A 27,123-nucleotide genomic window follows, 5' to 3' on the forward strand; every position below is an offset into this window, starting at 1 on the left:
ATAATCACCACAGTCTCTTGGAAAAGTTAGTCAGCACCAAGGACTAGGGAGAGCTTGGTCCAGGTCAGTGGCTTAGAAAATTGTGCCTGAGCTTTGCAGTAATCAAGTGCTTTGAGGCCAGAGTGTGAACTGGGAATATGATAAAATTCTATTAAAAAAGGGAAAGAGAGAGGGAGATGGAGGTTGGGCTGAACAGGGCAGCAAGTAGCTGAGCTCTCTCTACAGCCTGGAGTGCTGCAGGAGTTGTGCAAGGATCCCCCACAAGGAACTTGTGGGATGAGTCTCACTTGTTACTGCTGAGGTCTTGGGGTGGTTGGCCGTCTGGGTAGAGGAGGAAGGTGTGGGCTCCTCAGTGCACTGGCACATAAGGTGGTGTGAGAAATTGGTGGGCTTCCTAATGCCAGTAAACCTTAATCAAGTAGCAACACCTTCAAGCCTACACAGAGGACATCAGACCCAAAGTTAGAGAGGTGCAGTGGTGTCATTTTGGATCCAGTCTCAGTCTCCTGGTGACTCCAGTGAATTGTTCCAGGCTCTTACCAGGACAAGCACAGTGTGAGTACCTCCTACATCATGAGCATTATCTTGCTTATGTTTGCATGGCTGGGAACTGAGCTCTTATCCCAGCATTGGCTTGGGAGAGGCAGAGAAACACGTTGGACAGGAGTGATTAACAGAGTGATTTTTAGCTGGTGCAGACACAAGCCACCTGAAAGGAATGGAGGAAGAGCTCTTGTCCTCTTCTCAACAACAGGAACAGAGGCCTGATGCTACCCCTCTCCCACAGCTACCCAGTCTGGAGCAGCAGACTTCCAGCTGATATGAGAAGTTGCAGTCAATTCCTTTTCTTTTAGTCCCAGGCATTTGAGATGGCTCCTCCTGTGTGATCTTCGCTGTGATGGTTGTGTTTTGGAGCTGGCTCAGAGGAGCAGCACACCCCTTCCTCCTCCACCTAGCATGGGGTCTGGCAGGCCTGCCACTGCACATCACTCCCTGCTGGGTGAGGACTGGTGAGCTTTTCCCTAGAAAACACAAATAGGATCACCATGGATTTATCTCAAACTGTCCAGTTCAATGAAGTATCTAAGACTTAATCAAACCCAACCATCCCCAAGTCAAACTGTCCCTGTGCTCATTGTCCACATTCCTAAGCCACAACTGGTGCCAGAAGAAATGTAAGAAAGCTGTGTCTCTGGTGTGTTTGAGACCAAATTACAGACTGAGCGAAGGGCTAGAGACAACATCTTTTATGATGACGTTACTGGCACAGTTTAAGTGTCCCAGGGCACTTAAGGTATGGAAGCTTTTAAAAATAAACTTTGAGTAGTCTAGTAGTAGTATCATTACAACCTGTTGTGTTGTTACTTAATTTTGAAAGTCCCAGTTGATTTCGTTAAGAATAATTAGGCTACTGGAGAAAATCTAAATTTGCTTTTTATGGCTGTGCACACACATCATGAAAGCACCTCACAGGAGACCTCAGCTTTGCACACATCAACTTTTATTAAAAAAAAAAAAAAAAGAAAGGCAATATAATTGCCTTCACCTTGGAGCTCAGGAAAACTATGGCACCTGGGATTTGTCCCATTAATTCACTACCTGTCAGAATAGCCAGAGGTGATACATTTGAGCATATGGGTCTTCTCTCTCTGACTTGTTTCACACTTTTTTCACGTCTTCTATTATAGGCCTGAAGTGTGGAGTTTGTCCCATTGACCTGAAGAGCCCAGAGTATACTCTGCAGCTGAGATTAGTTGTTGGGAGACAGCTGGAGCCTGGAGGGCAGCCTGGCAGGTTTGTGTTGCAGTGTGCTGCCCTCCTCTCTGGGAAGGGGGAGGAAGAGGCGGAAGCCATCTTTCCTTCATCTTCAAGTCATTGAATGCTGATCACTCAGGAATGGAAGTTGGACTAAAAGCCCTTCTTGCCCAGCTTTCCAGGTCTGGTCCATGAAGATGAGGCTGTTACTACTGCCCACTGCATGGCCACCTGGAGCAGTAAGCCATCCTCACCTCCTCACTCACGAATGAGTTTCCTTAGGACTCAGGTTGCTCCCATGGCCAGGTGTGTGCTCTTAGTTAAGGGTGAGAATGGCCCTTGTGATGCTGAGGCCAGTGCTCTGCCACAGTCAGGTCCATGGGAAGTGTCATTGCAGAGCCACAGCTCTGAAGTGCACCCCAGCACCCTGCCTGCTCCTGTTGTGTGTCTGCACGTTTCTCTGCAAAGCCTGGGAAGCTCTGTGTGGTGTGGACAGCTCTAGAGCAGAGATCAAGGTGTGGAAATTTCCATACTACCATAGTTCTTCTAAGTGCCTAAATCACTACTTCTATATGGTTTTGTCTTTGAAAACAAGATGCAAACCTAAACAAGCATCAAGAGAAGTATTTCTGAGGCAGGAGGAGAAGTGCTGCAGCTTCCTGGTAAAAACAGCCCTGGCAACTATCACTCCTAACAGTCACGTTGGCTTCTGTACTTCTAATGCAAGACCAGTTTCACAGGCCATGCTAAAGACCTCTTAATGGGCAGGGACAATGATAAAAGCGTCCTCTTTGCCAGCCCTTTTATAATTCATTACAGTGTAATTGCAGACCAGTCATCTTCACATCTGTTTCTTGCTCAATTCAAGTATCATTTTTGAGGACTAATGTTGAATAATGAGAAAGTTGCCTAGGTATAAAAATTTCAATGTGCAAGATTAACCTTGATAATGAGGCACCTCCTTGTTTCTCTAATCTGTGTAAAACCAGTTGTGCTTTTCCTCTCCACTGTTATGCTGCAAGTGCTGTTCCTATGTCCCCATTACTGCAGCATTTGCATTGCCAGGCAATCGTGGTGCCAGACTTTGCTGGGAAGTATGGGAACTTTGCATTTCCAGTAAATAGCCTCTTGGGGATTAAGGCTGAGCTGTGCCATTAGTGGGTCTGTTACTTAGGGCTGCAAGTGATTACAAAATGAAAGTAAGGGCTTCCCTGAGTGGGAAGGAAAAATAAATCTTAATTTACTAGAAAGCATTGAAGCAAAGGATCACTTTGAACCCTTGATATCTTGATGCAAAATGCTTGGGGCCACACTTCAGGGACAGACAGCCATAATAAAGAGTGTGCCTGCCAGGCTGTCTGGACTTGCCATCTCCAAAGGCTTCATGGGTTAAATAGTGTGGTGGTAATTCATACCAGCTGGACTTTCCTGAAGGGGTGTAATCCCATGGAGGTTAGAGAAGAGATTGAGGGGAGGGGTTAAAAAAAAACAAACCAAACCCCTATAAATCTGCTACAAATAGGTGATAAATAGGTTTCAAAGCTCTTGTTTGAGTACTGGGGTTTCTTGGACTCTCAACGGAATGTAGTCTGGAGAGAAAGGGCAGCTGCTTCAGGTCTGGGTTTTGTCCTGGTTAGGCAATAGTTCAGGCAGACCTTTCACCAGCCCTAATTGCAAAGATCTCAAAACCTGGTCACTGCTGTGCTTTGTGCTGTGCTGTGAGACGTGGTGATAAGAAACACTGACAGATGAAACTCAGACAAGTTTCCACTGCTGTGAGTATTTCTCACAATGCCAAGTACCAGATCAATGGACCCAGTGCATGTCTCTCATTGAGAGCAAAACTGTCCCACCGTGCACCCTAGAGCATTTGCTGCATCCCTAGAGGACAGGAAACACCTTTGCTAAAGATCTGGTTTGCTAAAGATGGAATCTACTGCTCATCTATTTATTGGGTAACTGCTCTGATAGTGGCTCTATGTCCCCTAATTGCTAAAAGAAATACTTAATGATGTCTTGACTCTACTGGAGCTGAGAAAAACCATAGTGGGCATATGCTTGTCTAGTGTTAATTCAAACTACATGAAGCTGCCTAAGAACATCACAATGCTCTCAGATCGAGGCTTCTGCTCATCTCCTTAAATGCACTGATAAAAAATTAGAAAAGAGGATTTATGGGGCCAAAATGACTTGGCAATCAGTTCCCATTGCTTTTAAGGCTTTTCATATACCTTTCAGGATTCCAGATTGCAAGTAACAAGGGCTGAGCTTGATGTTTCAAGGTCAAAAATGGCATGGGGACTCTGTGAGTCCCAAGGTCAAGGATAAATTATCCTTTTCCCTGTACCGAGGTGGCTGCCATGAAATCTGCTGGCACCTCTCCTGTCAGCTCTGTGCTTCCCAAGAATGAACAGTAGCTTGATGGATAACAGATGAAACAGGAAACCTATTTATCTCTTTAAAAGAAAGTCCAGTTTTTCCAGCTGGAGGTTGGGGAACCGTCTGCATTGCTGCTAATGTGAAATCAAGCCTGGCTAAAAGTCCTGTTACTGAAGGCCAGCCCCAGATCCCAGGGCAGGACCACACTGCAGGGTTGCAGACTCAGTGTCGCCTCAATTATGCCTTTGCTTCTTATCAAAGTAACACAATTGGGTTAATTCTTGTCCTAGGCTTTGATTAATTGCCCCTGAACTTATGCCTGAGTCTGTGTTCTGGTTATGCCTGTGCTTGCTTTGTGAGATTCCTGTGTGCCCTTGTGTTCCCCTTGTACAAGGTGTACCACCGTTGTTTCCTTCCCGGCTGGCTGCTGGAGAGCCATCGGCTTCCCCTTGGCATAGCCCTGGGCTAATACCCAGCAGTGAGCTGCGAGGGTCCTGCCCACCAAGAAGCATTAACACCCGAATTAGCACCTGCTTGCTCTGAGTGCTTCTACAGGCAAAAGCAAAGCCTCTGAAGGTAGTTTGAGGGTGTCAGAGTTAGGGAAGTGGCACAAGTCTCTAACTTCCTAATATTTTCAAATGCAATTCCTTATGTTGTATAGATACACTGGTTTATAGCCAACTGGCCATGACTGCCTGTGACCATCAGATGGCAGATCAGCCAACATAAAATAACCTTCTCTCACTGTCGTGTCTCAAAACACCAACTGGGATGGTGGTAGCCTTACAGTTTGCCCATAATGGAAGGAGTAAGGGACATAAGACCAAATACATGGTCATTTCTGGGCTCAGGTATTCTGGCAGGCAGCACGAGAAAGGCTGCTTGAGGGCTGCCCATGTGCCTGTACTTGGTGGTTAAACAGTTATATCTCTAAATGTGAACTGGGCTTGACAACATCTGAGCAAACTTCAGGGGTCCCTGCTTTGCTCCTCTGAAGGCTGAGCACTTGCAAGTGCCCCATCAAAGCTGCCAAGGAAAACTGGTCTATTTTTCTCCCAATATCAAGGAAAAGCAAACCAATATGACTCTGGATTGAAGTGAATGGAATTTTTTGAGTTTTGCATGTCCTACATAACTTCTTTGATCTGAATCAGCACTGGTCTTTGGGCAGAAAGATGTAAAGATTTCTAACAGGCACCCAGCCATAGTATAATGAGACTGATAGAAGCAATCCAGTCTCCTTGTCTCTGCTAGGCTGTTCCAGCTCTGTTGTCCTCTTCCTAAGTATCCATATGCTTACATCAGCATTCAGTCTTCCTGATCTCTGCCCTCAATTTGGCATGTATATATCCAATGACATGTGGCTAACTTCAGTCGGTATTCTCACTTTATAATTACCCACATGCGACTATGATGTTTTGGGAATAGAATTATTGGAACAGTACGACTTGAAAGAAGTTTGTGCCTGTAATTCAGAAAGGTTTATGGAAGCATGTGGTTCATGCACTCGTTTGTGCACCTTTTCCTCTGCAGAGGATGAGGTTCAACCTATCTACCATCCCCACAGGGATGAAGACTTCTATGCTGGGACACTGTGTGTGGCTAGTGGCTGGGGCAAGGTGTCTGAGGGTCAAATGGCAGAGTCTTCTGCTCACAGCCACAGGAACAGAGTAATGGAAAAGGAAAGGAGACTCTTTCAGAAACAGAAATGCAAGAGCAGGTGACTCCTGCTAGATGGACTATTCAAGTAGCCCTTGCTCATTGGGTCCCCTTTGCTTGTCAGAGAGCCAGTCCCTGTAGGGATGTGCAGGTCAGCATTTTCCTGCAGCATTGGATGTTGGAGCACATTAGGGAAGGTTGCACTTTGCTGCTGTGCATATTCACGTGTGCATACTGGAGCCTGTCACAAGCGGAGCCATCCTGACCAGGTGGGGGCACTGGCTCCTGTCCTGCAGGAGGTGGAGCTGTCCCTCATCGACAACGAGACCCGCAGCGTGATGTGAGGGGCGTGAACCTGCCGCGGGTTGGGGCTGCCTGTTGTGCGCTGGCTTCGCTGGCGGTGTGCAAGGTGACAGCTCATCTGCCCTGGCTCCTGCTGGGCAGCAGGCTGGTTCTGTCCTCCCGCAAACCTACCTTCTGTCCTGGTGGGGAGAAAGGGAAGCAACAGCACTGAAAGCGCTGTCAGCACTTTTCTGAGCAAGGGCTTTACAAGGAGCTTCAGGATAACGAAGGCAGGAGCAGTCTTTTAGAGGTGAGAGTATGGATGTGACAGGAGAGAGGAGCGTGATTGGTCCCTTGCCTAAACCTGCCCTGGGCATTGCTAACAGCAGGACCACCATCTCTGCTGAAACCAGGGATGACCTTCAGAGGTGGGATTCCAGGCATGGGCAGTGCTACCAGGAGGTTGGATAGAAGGCACTTCCCACCTCCCACTTCATCTCACATAATCACACAATATCACAACAATCACCGAATCCAGCTGCACAGGACCATCCCCAAGAGTCACACCATGTGCCTGAGAGTATTGTCCAAATGCTACTTGAACTCTGTCAGACTTGATGCTGTGACCACTTCCCCTTAGACACACTCAAGCCTTCTGATATCCTCACTCACAGTCTCACCGGGCAATGGGCTGCAATAGAGGAGTTTGTTCAGTGCCAAACTCTTCTCTACTGGTCCTACCACCATGGACAGGGCCAGACTTGCCCTGTCCTAGGGCAGGCTGCTGGCCAGAATGTCACTAATCTCCTTGGGATGTACTTGCATGAATGATTTTTTTCAACCAAGCAGTAGCTAGGGAAGCTCCCTGTTCTCTGTCCTGCCTTGAGCATTTTCAAAGCATTGCTGTAACAGATGTTTGTGAAATGGCTTCAATTTTACATTCTTCATGGAAAAGAAAAATGAAGATTGTGTATGGGAAAGGACAGGTTGCCAGACTACAAGTCAGATAAGGGAAATATAACAACAGAGTTTAGGTTTGTGGGGTTTAGAGTAAACAAGAACTGCTGAATGAGCAGGGGTGGTACCAAGTCCTCATGACGGGGAAGAAGTGAGCAAGGTTGTGTTGGCTTCTGTGGGAAAGCTGGCATATCATGGAACAGCATCAAAGGTTGGAGCTGCTGGTGCAGGAATAAATGCCACCATTCTCCCCCATCAGAGTTTGGACAGGGTGACTCTGGAGGCCCCTTTTGTGTCTGAGGACTGGTGCCACCTGAACTCTGACCAGTGTGGTTGCCTGGGGGGGATTGGTTGTGCCAAAAACAGGATACCCCCATGAAAAGCATCAAGGCCCAGAGCTCACCAGGCATCTTTTCACAGGTGGTTGTGTTTGTGATTTCATTGCCCAGCACATGACACAGTACAGGTGTGAGTACTGGAAGGGGTTTTTTTCCACTCCTGTCTGTTTAGCACCACAGGGATCCAAATTGCTGCCTCCCTCCTTTCCACCCACAGCAGTCCTGCTCAGCTTCCAGACACTGTATCAGCAGCAAGGTATATTATCTTTTAATTTGGGATGGCAAAACCAAAGGTTTAAACATATAAGTTCCCCTTTAGAGACTATGTTGTAATAGCTAATCTGACCCCTGCATCCCCTGAAGGAGAAGCAGAAGGCTACTCAAGCTGCCCTTTTTCTGGCTGAATGCAGCCTTTCCAGCTCAGTGAGGTGTCCCTTGAGTGCTGCATACCAACCCTGCTCTCTTAAAAGTCTGCTTTGAATTCTCGGTAGCTTGAACTCTGAATTGCTATTGTGCTCCTGAAGCAGCTTGCAGGATCGATCAGGGGTTATCTCCTCATCAAATGCAACTTGGAACATGAAAGGGAAGAGGGGGGCATGGAATTAAGTGCTGCAGTTTTCGTGGCTTATTGAAAGTGCCTTTTACAGCTTGGCACAGGTCTAGTGACTCCCCACTGGCCACTTCTATTTCTCTGTACAGATAATTACAGGGCTAATACAAGTTATTAAAGAGATAGTGTTATTTCTGTCATAGCCATCAAAGTTGAGGTGTTGGTATTAACTAATACCCAACCTATTATGGATTTGCTAGGGATCCTTAGTGATTATGCTTTCAAAGGGGAACTGTTTGCAGACAAGAAGGTGCCTCTTATGCAAGGAGCAGAAGGCATGTGGCTACAAAGTTGGTGGGTGACCCCCTGCAAAGCAGAGCTATTGGGATTCACACTGACCCAAAGCCCCCAGGAGATGAAGGGGAGGCTGACATAGAAGTGGTGTTTCATTAAAAATGAGCTTGGAGTAGCCATGTCAGCTCTTATGAGGTAGGAAAAATGCAAGCCCACTGTGTCTAGGACAACTGGAAGTTAGGGGATTTTTAAGTAGGACTCTGGGAAGGAAATTGTGTGTTCTGATGCGAGGTGTCTCTCAGCTGCATGTCAAGAATTTTGTGTTTGAAACACCTGCAGTACCATGGCCTATCCCTTGATCAGTTGTGTCTGTACTGCAATAACTCTTTTCTCTCTCTAGCTGCTGTGTCAAGCCCTCTCCCTACACCATCAGAGTGCAGTTCCCAAGGCATCCTGCTCTTTGGAGAAAGTGGTCTCATTCTCTTCCCTCACAACAGGTAACTGGAGTTTGGCTGTAGTAGCCAAACACTAATTTTTCCTCATGGCACCCACCAAAGTGTTTCCCAGAACTTGGAAGCCCCAGCCACCACCAGTGCAGGCACCACTCTCAGCAGTGTCTGGATGACAGAGGTTGTGTGTTCCCTGCAATGCAAATTCCCAGCTATGTTTGCTGGGCAGGATAGTGCTGCAGGGCAAGGCAGTAAGACACAAAGTCGGTTTGTATTACAGATTCTGTACAAACCTCTCTCACTGGCTAGGAATCTCTTGCACCCTTTTTTCTATGGTCTGACCATATCAATGTCAGCTCACACAAAGGAGTTTTCGGTTCCTGTAGGAGGCAGGCGAATGAGATGGACTGGGTGACTGGCAGTGCATTAGTTGCATGGCACAAAGCTATTGCTGCTGTAAGGAAATGTCAGTCCCCACCTGGTGCTGATCAAATTCACGGCAGTCCTCTGCTGTTGGTAACTCCCCAGATGGCTTATGCCGAGAGGGAAGATGATAAAATTTAACAGGTAGAGCTGGTGACATCAGTTTTCAGCTTCTGGTGAGACTCCCAGCCCATGGTGGGACTGACAAGGGCAAAGCTCAACCATGCAGAAACATGCCTTTGCTATTGCTTGCTTCCAGCCTGTGCACCTGGAATACAGCAGTGCTAGAGGACAAAATCATCTTGATATGCTTCACTAAATTAGATGTAGATACCAACTTGGATGTGACCCTGACTATGTGTCTCTATTTGAATGGAAGAGAGCTGATCAGTAAATCTTGGTGGAGACTTGAATGTGCAAGGGTTAATGGGTATAATGTCTTGTCATTCATTGTCGTGAGGAACAGCAAATCTTTCTGGCCTTTGCAAGCAATTTAATTTTTCCACTATGATTCTAAAGAGCTAGAGAAAACACCCAAAGGAGCAGGGCAGGTAGGACTGCAGATCATGTTCATATTTGTGCTGGCACCTAGTGCACTGTGAGGGGTGTCCCGAAAATCTCTTTCAGGTGTGCATAATTCTGTGCCCTCTCTGCCTTTTCTCCAATATACCTGTTTTACTACTACAGACCATGGGTAGCAGAAGAAATGAAGAACTTAGCCTTGCTTAGCTGGTGTCTGTCCAGATGAGCTTCTGATGTGTTAATATAGCCAGTAATGTGTTGGAGACACAGCTCAAAGGCAGGCTCTTGGTTCAAAATTATGTTATATGGTACAACAAGCACACAGGTAACTGGGTAACAATGCAGATGAGACAAAGAAATGTGGCCCTCTGAACCAATACTAAATGTTTCCTGCAAATACTGACCGCTTATGCACTTTAATTTAGTAATAGTGATGTGTTGGTAATAATGTTGATCCTCAGTAATGCAATTCATCCACTGGAGATATCTGGTTGTTCATGTGGTTGTTCTGGATGAAGTCTAATCTCCTCCTTTGTACTACCTCTAAATATTTTGCAGGTTATGAAAGTCAAATAGTCTCTCCACTTGGTCTGAGATAAGACCTTCCTGATGACCTACTGAACCACTCTGAAATCTGCCTGAGTAAATATATATTCAGCCCAACCTTACAACTCCTTGTCTCCCTCAGGTAAATCCTGCAGGGATGTCTTCCCAGCCCCTCTGCTGGCAGAGTCAGACCAGGCCATGGTTACATTTGTTTCTGACGGGAGCAATGCTGGCTGTGGCTATGGGCTCACCTTCATGGACATCCATAAGGACTCTGAAGCAAATGATCTTGCTGATGTTGTAGAAACTCCTTTCCTCTCCTTTCTGACCCCTTTAAAATAACAACTACCCTTAGTGTGCCTGGTTTCCTTAAAAATGAAGTTGTTGATTTGTGTTTATTGAAAGTACTGCCTAATCCCATGTGCTAAATTGTCTCCTTTCCTGTCTGAGTACTGTGGCAGTGTCACAGTGTTAGTGGAAGAGTGGAAGATTGATACTGCTAATTAGCCTGGCTTGTATCCCAGGGACATGAAGTGCCACTGGCTCATTGAAGGGCCAGCAGAGTATGTCGTAAAGGTAATAGAAGAAAAACTGCTCTTAAACCTCTGCACTAAGAACTGTTCAGGGGAGTGATTCAATAAAATCCTGCCAGAAACATCTGTGACGCATGAGACTGTAAATTGTAAAGTTTCCAGGTCACTGATTCTTTGCAGGGCATATTTTGTCAATTAGACATCACCTCTGAACTCCTGTATGGAGGGGCTGTGACCATTTTAAGTGCTTGAAATCTGTAGGTACCAGCCTCATCTCAGGATAGCTTGAAGTCCAGCACAGATTTGAGGATAAAGGGAAGGTAGAGAAGGTTGCAAACAAGAGTCAGCCTTTTTCTCAAGTGTGTGTCAATACCCCCTACAAGCTACTCCTTAGTCCATACCAAAGTGTCGTCTTCTCATTGTGCATGGGCTGTCTCATAACAGTTCCCACGCCTTGTACCAGCTTCTCTTTTATTTTTTATTGCCTGTTGCATCTTGTGTGCAGCAAGCATCTCACTAAGCTTAGGATGAGTCCTGTTGCCATTTACATTGTTTAAAGCAAAAACATCTCTCCTGCCCTGTTGCCTTGGCTAAGGGGTAGAAAACAGTGTGCCTTTGTTTTGTCTAGGACAGAGCTAATTTTTTTCCTGGAAGCTGGTGCTGTGTTTTGGGCTTCGTATGCAAATAGTGTTGATAACACACTGATGTTTTAGTTGTTGCTAAGTAATGCTTACCCTGAGTCAAGGGTGTGCTCTGCCATTGAGGATAGGCACAAGAAGCTGGGAGACAGTTTGGCCAGGACAGCTGAGCTGAACTGTCCAAACGGATATTCCATACTGTGGAATGTGGAGCTCTGTATATAAACCTGGGGGAGTTGGTTGGAAGCTGCTGATCACTGCTGGGGAATGGGCTGGGCATTGGGCAGTGGGTGGTGGGCCATTGCATTGGGCAACACTTGTCTGTCTTGGGATTTATTCCTCTCTATCTCTTATTGCTGTCTCCCTTTTCATTGCAATTACTACTGTTATTATTATCCTAAAATTTTATTTCAACTGTTAAACTGTTCTTAACTCAAACCTACAGTTTTTATCTATATTTTTACTGACTCTCTTCATCATCCCACCAGAGTGGGGAGGGGTGGAGGTGTGACCAAGCAGCTCTGTGGTGTTTAGTCACCAACTGTGATAAAACCATGATATAGTCTTAAACCTGGGGATACTTGAGGATGTGCAAACCTGTTGCTTGGTTTGCTGCTGCTTTGTTGGATGAAAAACAAAACAAACAAGCAAAAAATCACCCAGTTCCCATGCCTGAAGGAAAAGCTCTTGAAAGGCCACTCCATATGGGGCACTGACCTTTCAGAAGTACAAGGCATTGAATGCTGCAGTAAAGATGACAGCTGACATATGCCTTAAGATGAAACTTAGGCCAGCTTCCTCCTCTGCAGACCTGTCAGCAGCCCTGCACAGAAAGGAGCAGTCAGGCCAAGATTGCCAGCAAACTGTTTTGATGTAAAATGTGACACAATCACCAAGGGGAGTCATGCCCAAATTATCCCAAAATCTAGCTTTTCTCCAGAGGCTCAGAAGTTTAAGTGTTCCAGTCTTGATAACTCCCTCTTGCTTGTCCACTTTGCATCTGGAGTTTGAAGACTTTGCCATGGAACTTAGCCTGGGCTGCATTTATGACACAGTCATTATTTATGGTGATGAAGAAGAAAACCAGCTGTGTGAGCACTAATTCTTTCAGACTTAAACTAGAAATTCTGTGGAAACAGGCATGTTTTATCAGCCAAATATCCTCTGGCTGGTAACTTGGTACTTCTGGAAGAGCTTCTGCAGCAGCCTTGAGGCTTGCACATCTGTCTTGCCCATCATGGTGGCCAAGTGTGCCATTGGCACAGGAGATCCCACATCCAGGTCCAAGGTCTCACTGCTGTTGCAGGGCTGAATACAGGCCCATGGCTCCTATTCTGCTGCAGAGACAGTGGAGTGCACAGGTGTGTGCTCCTGGACCTGGCCTCTGCTCTGCATCACTGTCCCAAAGAAGAGAGCAAAGCAACTTTGCTCTAAGTGTCATTGAAAAAGACAAATGTTCAAAGTAATGCAGAGTGAAAAAACAGTTGCTTGTGTGTGTTTAACTCTACTGAAATGGATGTGAATTCTTAATAAATAGAACTAATCCTGTTGGAAATTCATTAATGAAAAGTTGCTAAACTGATACATCTCTTGCCCACACTCTCAGAAGCAAATATTTTTAAATTTCTCGCTTTAAATCTGCTTGTTTTATCAATATAAAATCTTTAACTTTGGTGAAAGGAATGTTCTTAACCTTCCTTTTTTTAATTTTATTTTTTATGTCTTTATTTCTGGATGTTCTTCCTACTTGGATGAAAACAAAGAATGTTGTAACAGCCTGTCTTTTTCTTTTTTAAAACAGCTTCCAGACACCATGCCCACTCTTGCAGAGCTGGATATTTATTCTTAGAGTGAAAAGCAGTCTGGTGCTCAGAAGTGAAGCTATTTGAATGGAATTCTGCTTGCCTCTTTACAGACCTCTATGCCAACCAAAAGACTGAGTAGAGTGATCCGGGGCTGGATCCCTTTTCTTTGCACCAAGTAATCTGAGTAAGGGTCTTGAATTGTCCAAGGCTTGGGGTTGACAAGTGATCTTTGGCACATGCTTCTATTTTTTTCCCATCTAGTTTGTGGTTGTAATTTAGTTGCATGTGTTTACCAAATGCTGCATAAGTATCAACACTACAGTTCTTGAAAAGAAATCTGGTTTTCATTGGAAAGGAGTATTTAAGTTGGGGGGAGAAGGCTGACAAATTTGGTCCTGGAATCTTTCAGGGCAGAGCTTTCAGCATCCTGCAGCATTTCACTCAATGCTTTCCAACACAGCTTTGCCATCAAAAATTCCTGTTCTTACAGGAAAGCTCCTCTGGAATAAAGTTCAAGCTTCTTATCCACCTGCAATTATGGGCCTTCCAGATGTTATGTAAACTGAATGCTCTCAATATGAAGAAAAGTTTAGCAGCTACTCTCTAGGTCCTCACTCTGTACATGTAAACCATTCAAGAGAGACTTTTCTTGCACCCCTTGGTGGTGGCAGATGCAATTCTCAAGTATGATTTGTTGGTTTGTAGGGGGTTTTTGTGCAATGGAAGGAAGGCATTCAGACTGTCTGTTGAAGATTACTTGCAATTCCACTATGAGAAAATTAGGATTGCTTTTGTGCCCATGTAGCATAAATATAGTAGATTAATTCTGGCTGCTACTGCTTGCTATTGTACTAATATCACTGATTATAATTTCTTTGCAAGCACCTTGTTTTAGATCAAAAGTTCATCAGAAAGTCACCAAGTCTCTATGGTTTGGCTTTTTTTTTTTTAAAACCTGAATTAGCTAAAGCCACAAGTGCTTACAAAATTACATTTCTCATCTTCTTGTTCATTCCCACAGTTAATCTCTGTGGATTCTCAGCTCCCAAACCAGTTCTGAGTTCAGGAAATACCATGCTGGTACATTTTGAAAGGGATGGGAAGAACAGCTTCAGAGGGTTTAGAGTCCAGCTCAGTTTTGTTCATTCTGGTTAGTAGAGAGATGCTTGCTGTGTCTAACAATTTCCACACCATCTGCTGCTATTCTTAGATACCTGAGCTGATTTTTAGGCTAATCCTGCTGCATTCTGTCAAGGTAACTTTAAAACAGAATAGCTACTTGTAGCGGAGCTGCCTTTGCTGAATAAGGGAGATGAATCAAGAGCGCTCTTTTATTCTCACTGAGAAATGAGATGACTAACTTCTGCTACCCGAAACAAGCAGCCTTGTTAATTCTGTCAGTCTGTTATTTCCCTTGAAAACCCCATTATAGAGAAAAGTCTTGATCCTGGGGACTAGTCTGCTATTGTTGCTTTCTATTTCCATGAGTGTGTGCCAGCTGCTGCTTGAGGGGATGAATAACTTTTCCCTTCCCGAGTGGAGACTTTGAGGGAACACAAACCAGAGCTATTGACCCAAGTCAGAGCTAACTCTTATTTTCTTCCTCTTGTCAGAGGAAAGCTCCTCTTGCAGAGGAGGCAGGAAGAGAAGATTTGGGATTAACAGCACCGATGTTTCCTCAGCCCCTTAGGTAAAGAAATTAAATTCTGTTCAGTTGATTTGATCTGAGGAGCTTTCCTCTAACATATAAGAGGATTATGCAGTGATGCAGATGCTTTCTAACCTCAAGTCCCTTTCTGTGCACTTGTGTGGATGCAAAGTAATAGGCAGGTGCCCCTTCACTCACTGTCCATACCTGTGGTACATCATCTCCATTCCAGTTGCATGCACTTCCTATTGGAAGCAGAGACAAAGCAGAGTATGGGAGAGACATGCTTTCAATGCCTGAGCCTCACTTGCTCCCTGAAGTGCTCACCTCCTTAGCATTCAAGGTTTCATGTATCTGTCTTTCCTCCTCCCACAACTTCCAGATAGAGAGGAAGCATTTTCTCTCTCCTGCATCTTTGGCCTTGCTGTATCCATGGTATGAGGTTATCTGGGAAAATAAGGAACTTGCCTGTGAAAGTATGGCTGGTGTTCTGGCTCTAGCAGACACCTGTGGGCTTTCCCCAGTTACTCCCCAGTGGCAGTTCAAGCAAGTTAGTGGGGCTGAGTAGGCTTGTCCTCACTGTTGGCCATGGCATGCCTTCCTGAAGCTCCTTGGAGAAGTTCCCAGTGTGATGGGGCTGTCATCAACCCTACATGGCTGCTGACAGCCACCCACTGTGTTGCTGTGAGTGTGACCAGCATGTTCCCAGGCACCCTCTCCTCCTCTCTCCATGCTGTGAACTCCTCCTGCTTCTCCAGACTGGGTGCACAGCCATAAATTTTATTCACACCTTCTTGTCCTCTACAGAATCTTTCTTCTGTCCTTCCTCCATGAATACTGATTTTTAAAGGTGGGAACAATCTGGTCTTCCTTGTAGGAGATCCATTAAAGTTAATTGGACTATCTGCTATCAGAGCCAGAACTGATGCAACACACTTCTTGTGGTGAGAAGCTCTTGCTCAGCAGTCCTGGGAATAAGTGACTAATTAGAGAAGAGCCAGAACGGATGTATTACTGCTGAATTAGGAAGCTGTATGACTGTAAGTAGTTCCAATATGTTTGTTTTTATTCTACAGAACAAATAAACCCTTGCACTGGACTGTGACAGTGGGAGACTGTGATAGAACCTAAGAAAGTCAACACAACAGATAAAACCCAAGCAACACCATTAACTATTGACTTTGGTGTATCTGACCCTACAATATTTCTGAAAACAGATTTATATGCACAGATAAAACAGAGTTGGCAGCAAGGCAAAATGAATCATATGTAGCCCAAGCTGAAGAATGAGAAAGGAAATCCATTAACTCGGTCTCATTCCGCTAACTTGCAGTGTAACAAGTATGTTTTATACCTAGTTCTTACTAGCAGCAGTAAAAAGTCTTAAAATCTAACAGAGATGACTGAGTGTCCTCAGCATCCTACTCTCTTGGTGCCGAGCAATATATCTGTCTATAAAAAGCTTGGTGGCTCTTTCTTCCTAATGGGACAAATGGAAAAGAAGCTCAAGTGACTCACGCTAGTCTTCTGCAAAACCTTAAAAGCTTATATTTGCAGAGTGAAGCAGTCAGCCTTCACTCTAAGACTCAGGAGGTCCATGTAATCTGTCCCAGCAATCTTCTCAAATGAGTGGCAAGGTAGGGAACCTGCTTTTATTTCTTTTCATGACCTATTTTGAGCTTGGTGATAATTTGTGGGATTTTTGCCCTCTTCCTCTACAAGTATACTTTCAGGATGAACTTAAAAAGTCAGCTTGTTCCTTCTCTGCCCTGGCCACAGATGACAGGTGAAGCCCATCACTTTGGCATGTTGAGCTATGACTCCAACATTGCCCTGATGCATCTCGATGTCCCTCTGGAGTACAGTGCTGCTGTGAGGCCAGTGTGCCTGCCCAACAGCATAGAGACATTATCTTCCTCTTCTCTCTATGCTGTGTCTGGATGGGGATCATCAGAGAAGGTGGATCTTCTGATTTTGCATGTTTGCCCATTATGAGCAGGACTTACATTTCCATCAGAAGGATTTTATTCTTCTGGCCAGACCTAACGTCAAATTTATTTCCCAGCCAGATGGGAGCCAAACAGACATGAGTACCTGTACTTGAGAATGAAATCTGTGAGATAAATTACTGCTTCAGCTACCCTGGAGGGATCACTGCCAGAATGCTTTGTGCTGGCTTTGTTTCTCTGGGAGGCCAGAACTCTTGTAAGGTGAAGTAAAATTAAAGACAAGCACTCTTGAAAGTGTTTGCATATGGATGTCTGTGGATCACTTAGGGAAAGGGCCTGAATAAGACAGAAGGGAGAACAGCAGGTGACAATTCCAATAACGTGCTGTCTCTGGAGTGGATGTACTTGTAAGAGTCAGCACAGTTGATCTGTATGGGAGATAGAAGCAACGTGCAGCGTTACTTGAAGTGGGACCATGGAGTTAGTTTAGTGAGCTTTCTCTGAATGGTAATTCTCATGAAACCTGTGGAGGAGAGGATGTTCTTCCCTTGCACTTCTTGAGACCCATTTATGATCCCATCAAAACACTTCCCATTGTAGCTTGCTAGGAACTCTTTTTCATGGCACTCTTTCATCAAGATAAAGTATGACTTCTATTGTTTTTATAAAACTTTTGCAATCAGAGCACTGTTCAAGAACTGACTAATCTCCTTGAAATCATAGGCCAAGCAGGTAAGAACAGCTGAGTAAACACAAGGCAAAGTAATTCTGACTGAGGCATTGTCAAGCTGCTCAATACCCCAATCTCATGGCAGACTAATAAATTATGTGTAACACTAAAGAGCACTATTTAGCCATATTTTGTCTGCAGCCTGTGCTCAGTCTTCATGCTGATAAGCAAGCCTTTAAATCTGTCTCTCCTTGCAGACTGGTCTTGAGTCGCACCAATGGCTGCATTCCCAGTTCCTGCAGAAGGACTTTTCTGGGCAAACCTGATTCCAACAGCTCTATTCTTAGCTGCAGCAGTGCAGAGGCCAAACTAGATCCCTGTGAGCCCTCTCTCTCTTGGTTTCTGGTGGCCTCTTGGTTTGCAACATTGAAAATGGACCATTTATGTTTTACAGCATTGTCAGCTGGGCTGTTTGCTGTGCCAGCCCAAAGAAACCAGGGTTCTATTCCAGGACGAGGAATCTCCTGAACTGGACAGGACTGCTGATGAAAGGTGAGTTTCCTTTGTCTAAGACTTTTTAGGGCAGCATAAGATGAAGGAAAATAATCCATGTGACTTCCTGCAGAACGTCTGCACTTCCTCCTCTTCCTCATGTCTTCCACCTAAATAAAGCTTACTGAAAATTAGAATGGGAGTTCCAGAAGCATAAGACATGTATTTAACGCTTCTAACTCTCAAATTGATCATAATATTTGGACAGATACTTTTATCAGTAAAAAGCAGCTGCTTGTGAAAATGCCTACCAGCCCCATGCTTTGATGGGCAGAACAGTTTGAGAAATGCTGTAAACTAAACTTGTGCATCTATGGATCTAGATATAATTAGCACTGCATTCAGAAGCCTGCAGGATAAATTTTGCCAGAGAAAGAGTAGCATATGCTAGTGAATAAGGACTGATTGCATGAAAGGGATGGCATCTTACAAAAAGAAGAGGCCCCTGTACTTAAACTGAAGGAGATCTCATGCAGAGAAATGAGGGGAGAAAACCTGTTTGAAGTGCTCCATGTGAACCCAGCATCGTCGTACTGCTTCCATGCACCATCTCTCTCCCTTTCTTTCCCAGAAGTTTCTTTCTGTTGAGGATCCTCAGGTCAAGGTGAATTTGGCTTTATAGTTTCATTGGCAAATGGAGGAATCCACCACTTCATCTTGTTTAATCTGATTGGATTTGAGAGATTTCAGAGAGACATCAGATAGCTTCAAGTCTTTTTTTTCCCCCATTCTAAATAAATAGATTCGTCATTCTACAGAAATGTTTCACTTTGGCTCGAAGTAGTTGCACTAGGAAACTGCTGATGCAAAACCTTTGTATTCCAGAGCTTTAGCACTCCTCCTTCCCTGCATGCGCATACATAGAGCCAAGTATGTTAGTGAATAGCTGTGATTGTACCACAGCATTTCTTAAGAGGAAAAACCTCATCTTGGATAGAGTTTTTGTGTTTCTGCCCATCCTACAGTTTATCCTATTGCTGCCAGCAGAAAATGGAGGACTTCTGCTCACAGGAATAAATTTAATCTCCTTTCTGTGCGTGCTGAATAAAGTGTGCTGCACTTAGGAGCTGGAAATTAAAGTATATATTAAAGAAAAGGAGGTGTTGTTGATAATGCTTTACTCTCAGGTCAGATGAGCATTTGGACTCTCCTGTTTTGTGCTGCAGCTGCCAGTCTTTCTTCCTTGGAGCACCATTCATAGTCCCACACTGACCTAACAGAAATGTTAGTACAGGTGCTGACTAAGGGAGAACTTTCTTCCAAACTAAAACCAGGTAACAAAACAAGTCATTGTTTGTATGGTACCAGACCATCCCCACAGATAATCTGGGAGATTGCTGGACATCTTCCATACCCTTAGATCTGACACAACTGGCTGGTGACCACTGACTCTCTGAAGGCAACAATGGCTTTCATGGCCAGGCAGTTGATGCAGGGAATTGCTCAGCTCTGTAGTGTAAATCTTTCTCAGAGGTGGAGCCTGTACCATTGCATACAGCTCTAACTTATGCCTTCATACAAAAAGTTCAAGGCCCTGAGGGCTCTTTGAGCCAGATACTGACTCAAAGTATCAGTATACTGGTACTTGGCTCCCTTATCTGACCCTCATATGATTGCCTTCCTATTGTGGGAAGTGCTTGGCCATGCTGACTGTTCAGAGTTCTCTGTTAAACTGTCTCTGAGCATGCTGTGCCTCTCCTCAGATGCTGAGCAGAGTGTGCTGCAGGAAAGTGACAGTGAACCAGAGCCCTCAAAGCCAAGGGGAGAGGAGTGCAGGCAGGGAGACTGCAGGGCTCTGTGGAGCTCCTGTGTGACAGGGGCTGCAGCACTTGGTTTGCAGAAAGTGATGGAGCTGGTTCAGTTCAGGATCAGCTCTGGGTAGTGACTGGTAACAAGTTTGAGTTTCTCAACACCTCTGTGCAAGTGGATACTACTCTCTGGATTTTGCCTCAGAAAGAGCAGGTCTGTGTACACAGGGAGAGAGAAGGCAGGGAGGTTGGTGAGCAGAGTCAAGGGAAGGAAGATCCTCTTGTAGCTAGAAGCAATAGGCTTGTACAGGGGAGCATGAATCCACTGCTACTGATGCTGCAGAATTCCTGTGTGCTTGGATATGTTGCTTAATCTGGTCTCTTGCTCCCTTACCATCCCCTCACCTGGAATAAGGTATTCCTTTTTTATCTTTCATGTTTTAGACTGAATTTCTCAGGGCAGAGAGAATTACTTAATTTCTTATGCATGTACTTGGCTTAAACAGAGCTGTGGTCTTGGGTAAGACACTCTCAGCTTGCTGCTATTTCTGAAGCACAATGACCAGCCCTGTTGTGCCTCCTCCTGCCTAGTAAGCATTTAAATGTTTCTTCACATCCAACACTGTGTTGGAGGAAGAATGATGAAAAGGTTAAAGTACCCCTGAGTGACTGGGTGCCACTAGCTTTGGCAACAAATTGCAGAACGCAGTTGCTCACGAATTTAAAAAGCAATCTGTTCAGGAGGGGACATGCTACCAGAGCTGCTCGTAGACTTGTGCAGTAGCCAGGCTGTTGGCATGCAGTGTGTGCATTTCTCTTCCTCCCATTGGCATCCTTGCTGGTGCTCCACAACATCACACCACTGAGATAAAAATAGGTCCCCCAGAGTGGTAAGTGACAGGAGGTGGGGATGGTTTCTCTCCACCAGAAAGTGCAGTACAGCCAACACCTGTGGGGGTGTCATTAGCACAGCAGCTCCAGGACTGGTTAGGAGAGGCTGGAAACACACATAAGGATCTTGCTATCCTGCAGCAGGCTTGTCTCAGCTGAGCTCAAAGCCATGGCAAGCACATGGTGCTGTGATGACCTGAATTGGGTGTCGACCTGAATGCAAAAACAACTTTTAAAATGGACCTAAAGACAAGCCCTTGCAGCTCAGCCTGTTGGGCTTTACCCTCTTCCAGGCTGCAGCACCCACAATACACTGGCATTCCCTGCTCTCCCCTGATGCCAGCACAGAACCATTGTCCTCTAACAGAGCTGGCTATGTGCAGGAGCTCTTGTGCAAAGCTGTGTGATTAACTCATTGCTTTTAACTTAGATTGTGGTGGAAGAGGTTTGGATTTCTTTACAGCCAGCTCTGCTGGGGGAAGGGTACCCTCCCTGTGCTCTCTTCCACCGGGGGTTAAGGCAAGTCACTCTTCCCTGCATGTGCCCTCTCATAAGCACTACTGTGCACAGCTGTGCACACCACAGCACCTTCCCCAGGAGGCAAATGTTCTTCATCTCCCTTTTGGATTGGAAGAATTTCTCCTCCGTAGGAGGGCTCAGCTTCTCCTCTCTGTGCTCTCCATCCCCCGTGTAGGTATGCAGGGACACAGCACAGTGTCAACGTCCTACCTGAGCAGAAAACTCATAAAGCGTTGGTGTGAGAGGAAGCACACTCAAACAGGCTGCTCTACAGAGGGTATGACTTTAAAAATTGCTGCCTTGGGAGGCAAACAACTCTATTATATGCTTGGTACTAAAGGGACATGCAGTTCTCATTAGTGATCTTGTTTTCCTCCTCCTGCTCTGTTACAAGCACTGAGATGCTTCCAAATATTTCCCTGTTGATTTGGTCTCTTATTTAACGAGTGCTGAATCTGACTGCACTATGTGTGCCTGCAGCTCCAGGCTAGGCCTGCTCTCCTCCTGTGTTTCTGGAAAGCAGGGATTTCACAGACAAATGCATAATCTTTCATAACTCTTGTAAAAAGCTGGTCACAAGGTCAATAAAAAAAAGAAATTGCATTTCTTCCTCAGTAGTTGGTGAGCATTTGATGTTGGTAGGTGTGTTAGCCCAGCTATGCAATCAACCTGGTATTTGTTTATCTCTTTTCCAGGCATTGATTCAAAGCACATCTCAGAGCAAATCTGCAAGCAAGTCTGCTTTCCTCTAGGGCCTGGATGCTCACTCCTTTGTGCTGCCCAGCCTGTGCCTCTGCCTGGGTCTTTGAGGTTAAGGTAAGAGGGCTGCCTTGTGATCATGTGCACTCTGAGAGACCCTGCAGGCTTGTATGAACTTGAATGCTGGACCCTAAGAAATGATCCAACTGATGGGAATGGGTCTTAAATATTTATACATATTATAGAGAGATGATCTATGTAGGTTAAGCTTTTATCATTTTGGCCTTTCCAGTGACTGCAATAGCTGTGCCCTTGCTAGTGATATCAGAATCTTCAGACTTTCAAAAAGTCCAGTAATACTGGGGCAGGGGAGGAATGCATCTAAAAGAATTAGGAAACTAAATATTGGAAAACCATTTCCCACTTACTTTATTGACCTGCTAGACTCTCTTTGATCACAGGCAGGACTGCCAGGTTTTGTGAAAAGCTCTTACTGTCTTGTCTTAATGCTTTTATCACTGAAGTGTGCATTTATCCGCACAAGGTGCATCAGAAGTGGAGTTAGAAGAGCCCTGGGGATTTATATCTTCTCCTTCCTCATCATGTTACATGGGAAGCACAGAGTGCTCTTGGATACTCTGACTGTCTCTGAAGGGCAAGGTAAAGATTATAGTAAAGTTTCTGTCAATAACATCATCACTGAACTGCCAAGAGGAGTTTCTTGGGATTTATGAAGAGAATCAGAGAGGAAGAAAAGTGCTAGGTAGTAACAAACAGTCCAGCTGAGGACACTCAGTCCTAGAAATTTCACACTCTCACTTGGGCTAGTTTCAGAAAGCCCCAGCTGCTTGGCTCCGACTGTTGGCAGCCTGAAGTTAAGCTTCAGAGCCAGGCTGTAAGGTTGGCTGAAGACCTTAATCCTCATGTCAGTGTGTCAGAGTGCTGCACTGATCCAGGAGGAGAACAGCCCTTGTAGTACCTTAGAGAACAGTAAAAGGAACTGCATAGAAATAAGCTGTGATGTTTGAGCAAACCCTCAGGAATAATTGTCTGTGTAAGTGACTTGTGCTTCCTGTACTGTCAACTTCATTTTCAAAGTCAAGCTCCCTTCCTCCATGCCTGAGACAGTGATGTGAGATGTAGTGATGGTACATATGATTTGCCTCTTGGAGGTGGAGCAAATGACACTGAGATATTAGGGTCTGGGAAAGGGGTGTGACTCTTCATACCAGAAAATGTTTTAACTTCTATGTAGAAGGCTATAGTCTTCCTAACCTTGACCTTGCTGAGGTGCAGTCCCATCACTGAGATAGCAGTCTACATGAACACAATCCACAGAATTAAGAGGAAAGCTAAATTAAATAGAAAGTGAGAGCTGTAATGTTGTTTACTGTAAAGTTTAAGTTCCCAGAGGCCTCTCTGTCTGCATGTGCACAACACTTTGTGCAGTAAAGTAAAATCTTGTTGGAAGTGCAGCGTGGCAGGGAGCTGAAGCACTTGACGGGAATTCCCTTTGAAAATGCATGGAGGAAATGCTTTTTGGTTCCTGTTTTCAAGAGTCTGTACACAGAGCAGGGGAAAAGGAGAAAGGGGAGAAAGTGCTCTATAAGGCAGCAACTTGGACTCAAAAGGAATTAGTTGGAAATTGTTGGCACAAAATGTAAATGCAGAGGGGAAGAAGTAATAGGAAAGGAGTGAGAGAAAACTCAAGAAACTAGATCTTGCAGAGGTTTTGTTGAGTATGCGGAAGACTCTCTGACCTGTGAAGATGTTCCTTCTCCCAGCATTTCACTCTGGGTTTTTTTTCTTCCCCTCTCTCATCCTTCTTCATTCTGCTTCCATATAGGTTGAATTTATTGTGATTGCAGATCTTATATGGAAAAACTTCTTCTTGGTAGGTATCTGCAGTGATTTACTGGTACACAAAATGTAGCGGAAAAATCCACCTTCAGCTTTTAGGAGGCTTGTGGGTGAATTTATGTGTTCTCTAAATATTTTCAAAATTAAGTGATGCCTTGGAGAAAGTTTTTGGATAACAGCTGTGTAGACCTTCATCCTCTTAACATCACACCAGTGGTGGTGGCTAATGCTCTAGAGAAGAGCATTATCTAACTTCTCTGTGGGTGTAGATGAGGGCTATGTGCATGATCATCATAGAATCGATTAGGTTGGAAAAGACCTCCAAGATCATCGAGTCCAACCCTTGGTCCAACTCTAGTCCATTTACCAGATCATGGCACTCAGCGCCACGTCCAATCTGTGTTTAAAAATCTCTAGGGATGGTGAATCCACCACCTCTCTGGGCAGCCCATTCCAATGTCTGATTACTCTCTCTGGAAAGAATTTTTTTCTGATCTCCAACTTAAATTTCCCCTGGCAGAGCTTAAGCCTGTGCCCCCTTGTCCTATTGCTGAGTGCCTGGGAGAAGAGACCAACCCTCTCATATAAGGGAAATAAGCTGCTTTTTCCCTTACACTTTAATAAGAACACTCTTTTGTTGCCAAGTACAGTAGTGATGCTTCCAGATTTAGGTGATGGAACATGCTAGGAATATTTTTTTCATTAAGGAAAAAACCAACACCCACCAAATCTACAGTTTAGCATGTCAGTTAACTCTGAATTGAGAGTGAAAGAAGCAGAGAAAGATAAAGGATATGCTGCAGAGCTCTTGAAGCACTCCACAGGTATCTTCTTCTAAGAACTAATTTATAAAAGCACACAAAAAATTCTAAAAGTATCTCTATTACAACTGAGAATAGCAGTTTAACTATCATAACTATTTACATGGAGGACAGAGGAAAATACTATCAGAAATGGGGCCATCAGTCAAACTTTTCCCTGAACAGGAGTCTCACAGATAGCTCCCTGGAGCATCCTCCAGTGCACAGACTCACTGCTATGTAATAGCATTTGTTATGGCTGGCAGTATTTCAAGGCTGGGTATATTAAACTAGATTCCTATGTCTATTTATATGCCAACATATTGAAACAGCCCGTTTTCTTTTTTTTTTTCCTCCTCCTTCTCTAGAGCTGGTGAACAACAGAAGTTTGTAGGTGCCTGTTTCTAAATCAAATTATCTTTACTAAGGAACTAAAACATAGCATTAGGCTTTAATGTCAGTATGAGCTAGAACTTTAAGATGATGTTGTGACAGGGGAGAAAGAGGCTGGAAAATTCAGAAAGCCAGTAAATAACCAGAAAACAATTTAGTGTTCTTAACAACAGAAAGTGCCTATCAGTGGAGATGGAGTAATGGCAAAAATTCTCTGTCTCATCCAGTTTCCAATTTAAGCCCAAGAACAAACCCATATGTAGTCTAGCAATTTTTCAGGACAGATAAAGAAAACAAAATGCCTGGACTAGTAGGTAGACATGAGGCAGCTGATCCTGTGCAATGAACTGAGCAAACCCTTGCTGGCCAGCAGTAAGTCACTCAGTGAAGGACAGGGAATGGAGGTGCTGCCTCATCAGGAGGTGACTGCCATGTTACTGGAGCTGAACATCTTTTAAATGTGAATAGTTCCTCCTTTTTCTTCCTTTCCACAGAGTAACTTGTATGACTTTTGCCTACATTTCTCAAGAGGTGCTTTTTCAGGGGTGGTGCTGTGCTTGGATTTGCTTCTAGCTGTGCTCAGCAGTACTGTGCAGTCTCTTCTTGTTCTCCAAATTCCCAGGCCCGTGGTGAAGATGGTGCTCTGCTCCACTGGCCCTGTTGCTTTCGGTATTGAATGCTTGATGCTCAGGGTCCAAGGTATGGTCATGCTGTATTTCTCTCTAAACTGACCTGTTTGACTGAAGCTTCAGGAATATACTTGTTTACAAGATGCCTTTGTGGGCTTTCCAGAGACTTTACATACAGATATTCTCCAAACATGAAAAAACTGAGCTCTGAAACTCCAGCCTGAATAAAACTCTCTGATATGCAAAATGCTGAAACTTGAATTCAGGCTAAAGTGAGTTTGAGTTCTGTAGGATTATAATGAACAAGGTCTGGTCTAGTAGAATAGGAATGTAATAATTTTTCTAATTGGCTTGACCTCTACTTTAACACATTTTTTTTTCCAGATAAACTTTTAAAAGGAGTCTTTCGAGGTTTTGTTCTTCAGATTATTTCTCCACTGTGATCCATGCTTTTCCATGAGGGTCACTTAGGAATTGTTCTAGTTGCTGGTGAAAGTCCTTTTACAACTTAATGTTAAAGCTGAAATTAATGCTCTGTGTTCTTATTCTTTCCAGGAGAAAAATCTGTCAGTGCTCCAAAAATTGCCAAGGAGGGGAGCTCCGAGTTGTCACAAGGCATGGATGTGACTCTTAAAGATTGGGAAGGAATGATGCAGTCACTAAGATACCCCATGAGATACACAAGTGCCAGGTGAGCACCCAAGTTCTGGCTTTTGTAACTTCCATATGAAAATTTGCAACCATTTGGGATGTGTTTTTTAATGAATCCATGGGTGCTTCAGTGCAGGTTAGAAAACTGGCAAGTTCCACAAAGAGAGTTGGGAAAGCTGGTAGTGCCAGTATCTTGTTTCCAGCAAACAGCAGACAAGCCTGACACCTCTGGGCAAAGCTCTGACCATAAAGCATGTCAGAGGCCTGAACGTGGCATAACTGAGAGGCTAAAACTGGCAATGCTAAACTATGCCATTAAAAATCTTGTGGCTCTTTCATCTGTTCCCTTTTCTTCCTCCGTTGCTTTCCCCTTGCTTAGTTTGGGCAAGAGATAACTTTCCATTCAGGTGGTGTTACCAGACTTCTGAAGTGTTTGAAAGGTTAACTTCAGAAGTAATGAATCATATGACCAAAATAGATTTGGACCAATATCCCCCCTTTGATTTTTTTCTTTTATCTTTTTAATAGGCATTACAATCCCTTTTGACTTTGCTCACATTTTGATCACTATCCCTAGGAAATCAGAGCCGATTGTTAAATATGTCAGCATTGTGACTTTGTTCTTTGCTTTGTGCTGTAGCTGCCACAGGAGAATTGTAGCCCCGTTAAAATCCATTATCCGCCTTGAAGTCCTGGACTTTCTGGACTGAAAGAAATCTGTCTGATTGTCATGGCCAACTGATGGTGTGTGAAGGATTGGGACTAATGAAAGAGTTACTCAGTGAAAAAGATCTCATCTTAATTCTAGGGTGAGAAAAATGGAGGAGCTTAAGCAAGTTTCTTTCGCAGACAGATGAGGGATTTTTGCATGGCACACTTCCATGTTCCAGGAGGGATTTCTGATACTTGGAGTTACTTCAGCTAGCCCAGTACCTTTGTCTTCCCATAAGTACTTTTGCAATCAAACTTGTTGGATACAAGGTC

General features: G+C 44.4%; 1 protein-coding gene across 1 annotated transcript in view; it reads left to right on the plus strand.

Annotated features, from left to right (window-relative positions):
* The window catches only part of OVCH1 (ovochymase 1), a 31,832-nt gene extending 4,983 nt beyond the window's left edge, over positions 1–26,849 (plus strand). Inside the window, 14 exon segments of the mRNA XM_071550059.1 lie at positions 8,615–8,711; positions 9,346–9,416; positions 9,419–9,476; positions 10,310–10,454; positions 10,662–10,730; positions 12,332–12,416; positions 15,279–15,400; positions 15,403–15,462; positions 16,558–16,737; positions 16,848–16,983; positions 17,782–17,949; positions 25,433–25,558; positions 26,044–26,179; positions 26,780–26,849. Of these exon segments, the coding sequence (XP_071406160.1) occupies positions 8,615–8,711; positions 9,346–9,416; positions 9,419–9,476; positions 10,310–10,454; positions 10,662–10,730; positions 12,332–12,416; positions 15,279–15,400; positions 15,403–15,462; positions 16,558–16,737; positions 16,848–16,983; positions 17,782–17,949; positions 25,433–25,558; positions 26,044–26,179; positions 26,780–26,849 (1,523 nt within the window).
* The last annotated feature ends 274 nt before the right edge of the window (positions 26,850–27,123 follow it).

The sequence above is a fragment of the Pithys albifrons genome, chromosome 3 (genome assembly GCF_047495875.1).
Source record: "Pithys albifrons albifrons isolate INPA30051 chromosome 3, PitAlb_v1, whole genome shotgun sequence".
NCBI lineage: Eukaryota > Metazoa > Chordata > Aves > Passeriformes > Thamnophilidae > Pithys > Pithys albifrons.